At 34.1% G+C, this 6,140-nt stretch overlaps 2 protein-coding genes across 2 annotated transcripts in view; both read left to right on the top strand.

Moving 5' to 3' along the window:
* LOC109338864 (subtilisin-like protease SBT4.5) overlaps window positions 1-1,642 on the top strand; it is a 2,203-nt gene extending 561 nt beyond the window's left edge. The window contains exon 2 of the mRNA XM_019576215.1: window positions 10-1,642. Within this exon, the coding sequence (XP_019431760.1) occupies window positions 10-1,642 (1,633 nt within the window). The remainder of the gene's footprint in view (window positions 1-9) is intronic.
* Window positions 1,643-3,710: 2,068 nt separating this feature from the next.
* LOC109338863 lies at window positions 3,711-5,703 on the top strand. The gene is made up of 3 exons (XM_019576214.1): window positions 3,711-4,649; window positions 4,765-5,184; window positions 5,239-5,703. Exons 1-3 carry the CDS (start codon window positions 3,711-3,713, stop codon window positions 5,701-5,703), a joined length of 1,824 nt encoding a protein of 607 aa, XP_019431759.1.
* The last annotated feature ends 437 nt before the right edge of the window (window positions 5,704-6,140 follow it).

The following is a 6,140-nucleotide window of genomic DNA, read 5'->3' as shown; positions in this document are numbered from 1 at the left end:
TGGTGCAAGATATTATACAGGTACGTCAGCACGAGACAATGTCGGACATGGAACACATACAGCATCAACAGCTGCTGGAAACCATATTCCTGGTGCAAGTTTTTATGGACTTGCAAAAGGTACCGCAAGAGGTGGAGTCCCATCAGCAAGAATTGCTGCATATAAAGTATGTGATGAAACAGGATGTACTGGTACTGCTGTCCTGGCTGCTTTCGATGATGCCATAGCTGATGGTGTAAATATCCTTTCACTTTCACTAGGAGGTTCTATCCAAAATCCGTTCGATGAAGATATTATCGCGATTGGTTCATTTCATGCTATGGCAAAAGGGATACTCACAGTGAATGCTGCAGGTAACGATGGTCCTTTTCCAACTTCTGTTTCGAGTATTGCGCCGTGGATGATTACTGTCGCCGCAAGTACAATAGACCGAAAATTCATTGACAAGGTAGTTTTGGGGAATGGAAAAACACTAATAGGTAATTCCGTAAATTCTTTCTCATTAAATGGAACAAAGGCTATCATTGCTAAGAAAAATGTTGGGGAAGGATCAAGAGAATATCCACCTAATCAGTGCAGCTATTTAGATAAGAGTCTAGTAAAAGGAAAGATAGTTATATGTGATGGACTTTCAAGTCCAAATTATGAAGATGCACAACCAATAGGTTCAATCATGCAGGATACTACTCAAGGTAAAGTTTCACCAGCCTTTGTCACTTCATTGCCTTCACTGATCTTACAGCCCATTGAGTATGCACAATTGAAATCGTACACGTATTCAACAAAAATTCCAAAAGCTGAAATACTAAAGAGTGAGACAATTAGAGATATTAATGCTCCTAAGGTAGTTGATTTTTCTTCTCGTGGGCCAAATACAATTGCTCCAGAAATTATGAAACCAGATATAACTGGCCCAGGAGTTGATATCTTGGCTTCATTTTCACCAGTTGCTTCTCCTTCAGGTGATACTTTTGATAAAAGAGCAGCAAAATATAACATAATATCTGGAACATCCATGGCATGCCCCCATGTCACAGGAATAGCTGCATATGTGAAATCATTTCATTTAGATTGGTCACCATCAGCAATCAAATCTGCTCTTATGACTTCATCAAAACCTATGAAGGGTTCTAAGGATGACATTGGTGAATATGCTTATGGATCTGGCCATGTCAATCCTATTCCAGCTACTCACCCCGGACTTGTTTATGATATTTCCTTGAATGATTATATACAAATGCTTTGCAACTTGGGTTATGATAACAAAAAGGTTAAAGCAATCTCTGGAAAAGATAACGCTTGCTCCAAAGCAACTCATAGATCCTTGGTAAGAGATTTAAATTATCCTGCTCTTGCTATTGGTGTTAATTCAACAACTTCTTTTACCATCAAGTTTAAAAGAACAGTCACAAATGTTGGCCTAGCAAACTCAACATATAAGGCGACAATTTTTCCAAATCCAAAAATCAAAATTACAGTGGTACCCAATTCTTTATCATTCAAATCAGTTCATGAGAAGAAGTCTTTTGTTGTTACTATCGCTGGTGGTAAGTTACCTGTACAAACTATTACTTCAGCATTGATATGGTCAAATAGTAACTACAAGGTAAGGAGTCCAATTGTTGTAGATATTTCAAATTAAATATTATGAAATAATAATATAATAAAGTTATGATATTTGCTATTAAATTCTCTGTATTAACTATAAATTGTTCGAGAAAAGTTCACAATATGAATATTATTAAACTTTAATATTGAATAAGTCAAAGGGAAAATACTTCGAATATGTACTACCTTCAAGTATTATTCAAAATATTATATTGTTTGCTATTTCTAAGTGGTATATATATATAATATCTAATTATCTTCCTTGGTCAAAATATTAATCTCCTCAAAAATATATTAGTTGTCTTAGAGCTCGTAAAAAATTACAATAAACTTGTTATAAAAAAACAATAGAAGAAAAAAAAGCTCAAATGATCTTATGTGTGAGAAAATTTTATGAGATTGATTTTGTTTTCCTTTGTGTTCATATTTTCGTCTTATATTTGTTAATTTCAATAAAGAAATTAATTTTAATTTCCAACATAATCTATCAGCATCTAAAATTTTATTTTATACTTAAAATAAAAAAAAAATTTTGATTTGTCGGATGGCAAGTTATGTCACATATTCACGAGCCATTGTAATATAACATGAGCTTAGGAAGTAAATAATCTAATATGTTCGCAAATCACGTACTACAAAGTAAACCACCTTAGATATATAATTGTCAAACGCCAACAAATGCACCAAATAATAGATATATTGTATTTTGGACCAAACTACGAACCCAATATGCCTTAGACTATTATGACCTACTCAAGAGTTTAATAAGGTGGCTAGAGATCATTAGACTTTCCTTTAGGTTGCATTTGGTTTAGGGGAAAGAGAAAAGAAATAAAAGCATTAGAGAAAAGATAGGGAAAAAGTATACATCTGTTAAGAAAGAGAGATGAGAAGATAGAAGGAAAAATATGGTGGACATGACTAAATTTGGTTCTCCTCTATTATGAGGAGAAAATGAGGAGTAAGAGTGATTTCTTTCTTATTATGATATCAAAATGTCTCTCTTAATACAATCTCACTTGCTTTCTAGGTGTATATGTACAATAATATAGAGTTTTGCCACACTACTATATATAGCACTCTCTATTATGATAATCATATTTGATTTGTTAAATTCTTTTTGTTTATTAAAATATATATGCACATATAATAAATTATAAATTAGTAAAATAAAAAAGAAACAACAATAATTTTATTTATTTATTTTCTCTTTAGTTTAAGGGTATTTTTCTCCTTAAGAAAATAATGTTATTTATTTCTTCTCACTTTCTATCTAATCAAACAAGGAGAGAAAATAATATGTCTTTTTTACCTCCTCTTTCATCTTTCGATTATACTAAACAACATAAAAATTTACTCAATTTTATCTATCTTTATACTCATCTTCTCACTTTATCCTCTTCAACCAAACAACACATACTCTCACAAAGTCAGCAATATTACATATACATGATTTTGGACTTTTAATCAATATTTACTCTTTATGTGACATTATGGTTTGGCATTTTTAGACTATATTAAAGTCTAATTAATGTTTCACTTTCAAGCGTTTAAATGAATATTAATTTATTTATACATTTTAAAACGATGAATATTTTTATATTTAAAATTGAGAAAAGAAATTTAGGATATAATTATTTATAAGGGCATAATTATATATACGAAAAATTACATTTTTTCTCTTCCCTTTATCCCTTTTTTCACTTCTACTAAACAACTTTAAAACTCAACTTTATTTCCTATTTTTTTCTTTCAACTCATAATCTTTATTTCCATCTTCTCTCTTGTCATTTCATTCTTCAAACCAAATAAAGCATATTCAAAACAATTAATATAAATGGGGAGGGCCATTTCATAGGTAGCATCTAATAAGATCCTGTAATGTCTAAATTTGCATTATACCAAATTTTGGATGAAAACTACATTAAGGATGTAATCATCCTTAAAATTAGTTTCTAACGAAGCCAATATATTTTATCATATCAATAAGACACAAACAACTAATATAATAAACACTGACTGATCATTCTTAATCCATGATACCTAAGTTAAACAATTTCTGTTTAGAGAATAAACCAGATAGCCTATTCATATCTGAACCTATGGTGCTTTCAAGCAAAATAAGTCCTAGCTTTAGGTCTGCTTTAAGCTTAAAGCTCTTTGCAGTGAATGAGAGAGGAATTTTAAGGCCCAATATTTGGGCTCTGTGCCATGTTGATCTTAATCCAACAATCATCTTTAATTCTTCTCAGAAGATATCCATATCTTTGGAGGTGGAGCATAAAAAGGTGTTTATCTCTGCTGTCTATACTCACACTCAGTACATGATTCGTAGAGATTTGTGGTCTGAGCTTTTATCCTTAATTGATGTTTTCCCTGACCCTTGGTCTGTTTTTGGGGATTTCAATGATGTTCTTGGTGCTAATGAGTGCAGAGGTTCAACTCTTCCCAACAGAATATCTTGTGAGGAATTCAAGTCCTTCTCTGGGGTGAGCAATGTCACTCACATTGTCACTAGAGGAGCTGAGATCACTTGGTCCAACAAAAGAAGTGGTGTGGCTCACATAGAGAAGAGATTAGATAGAGCTTTATGTAATGATAGTTGGCTCTCTGAATGGCATTACTCATCTTGCTTCACTTTGCCTAGGTCTGCTTCAGATCATCACCCTTTGATGCTCAACTGTTTTAATGGCTTGGCTTCTCATAAGTCGCAGTTCAGGTTCCATAGAATGTGGACTCAACACCCTACTCTGCATAAGGTGGTGGAAGATCATTGGAATATAAGAGTGGTTGGATGTCCTATGTATATTTTGGCTACTAAACTGAAGACTCTCAAGCCTATCCTGAAAGTTTGGAATAGGGAGGTTTGTGTTAATATTCATCTTAGAGTTCAAAATGCTCTAACTCTTGTTAAAGATATTCAAGCTTGCATTAAGGATAATGGTATGACTGATGATCTTATGGCCCAGGAAGAGGTTGCTCAAAGGGATCTCTCAGTGGCCTTAAAAGCTGAGGAGGAGTTTTGGAGGGGAAAATCCAAGGTGAATTGGAAGTTGAATGGGGATAGAAGTACGAGTTACTTCCACAAAATTTCTAAAATAAGGCATGCCACAAAGTCCTTGAATATTTAGAAATATGGACAACATTATTCTTCAGCAACAAGATATTTTTGATCATGTGTTAGATTACTTTCACAATTTGTATGCCTCTCAGAACACAATTCAACACTCTGATCTAATCAGCCATGTCATTCCAACTTCAGTGTCTGAAGGAGACAATTCAATGTTGGCTAGAATTCCTTTGAATGATGAGATAAGAACTGCAGTTTTTGCTTTAAATGGAGAGGGAGCTCCTGGTCCTGATGGGTTTGGGAGATGCTTCTTTCAGGAGTTTTGGGATATTATAGGCAAGGATGTGTGCAATTNNNNGGTCCTTCAATTCTTCACTCATGGTTGGATCCTTCTCAATTTGAACTCCAACAATGTGGTTCTTATTCCTAAATTCCCTGGTGCTGACAGAATTGAGGACTTCAGGCCAATTGCTTTGGCTAATTTCCAGTTCAAAGTTATCACCAAAGTCCTAGCGGATAGGCTTGCTAAATTTGCTCCAAAAATTATTTCTAATAACTAGAGAGGATTCATCAAGGACAGACATATTCATGACTATATTAGTCTTGCATCTGAAGCAGTGAATATCCTTGATCACAAAGTTTATGGTGGTAATCTAGCAATTAAGTTGGATGTTAAAAAAGCATTTGACACAATTGACTGGAAATTCCTATTAGACACTCTGGGGGCATTTGGATTTCATGCTACCTTCATCCACTGGATAAGGGTTATCCTAAACTCTGCTAAGCTATCTATCTTTGTCAATGGTCATGTTGTGGGTTTCTTTAGCTGCAAGAGAGGTGTTAGACAAGGGGACCCTCTATCTCCCTTACTATTTTGTCTGGCAGAGGATGTCCTAAGAAAATGTATCTCTAAATTGCATGAGCAGGGGAAAATTAGCACAATATCTGGTCCTAGAATCAACACTCCAACTCATGTGCTCTATGCAGATGACATCCTGATTTTCTGCAAGGGTATTAAAAAGTAGTTGATGGCTCTAAAGGATTTATTCATTGATTATGCAAACATACCAGGTCAGTGCCTAAACCTTAACAAATGTAAGTTCTACACCTCTCAAGCTTCAGCTAGGAAATTAATCAATCTCAAAAATTGGTTGGGATTTGGTGTTGGTCAACTGCCTTTCACTTACTTGGGAGTTCCCTTGTTTAAAGGAAAGCCTAAAGCCATTCATTTGCAACTAATAGTTGATAAAATAGTTAACAAGTTGTCTAAATGGAGAGGATCTATCCTATCAATAATGGGCAGGGTTGAGATAGTCAAATCCATCATCCTCAGTATGATATGGTACAACTTTCATGTTTACCTTTGGCCTGCTAATCTGGTAAGGAAAATGGATGCAAGCATCAGAAACTTTATTTGGTTTGGTGATACTCTCGTTAAAAAGATGGTAACTGTAGCATGGCA

This window comes from Lupinus angustifolius, unplaced genomic scaffold (assembly GCF_001865875.1).
Source record: "Lupinus angustifolius cultivar Tanjil unplaced genomic scaffold, LupAngTanjil_v1.0 Scaffold_45_139, whole genome shotgun sequence".
NCBI classification, from domain to species: Eukaryota; Viridiplantae; Streptophyta; class Magnoliopsida; order Fabales; family Fabaceae; genus Lupinus; species Lupinus angustifolius.
The sequence above is the reverse complement of the archived record's forward strand: the minus strand, read 5'-3'. Positions and strand labels throughout refer to the sequence as shown.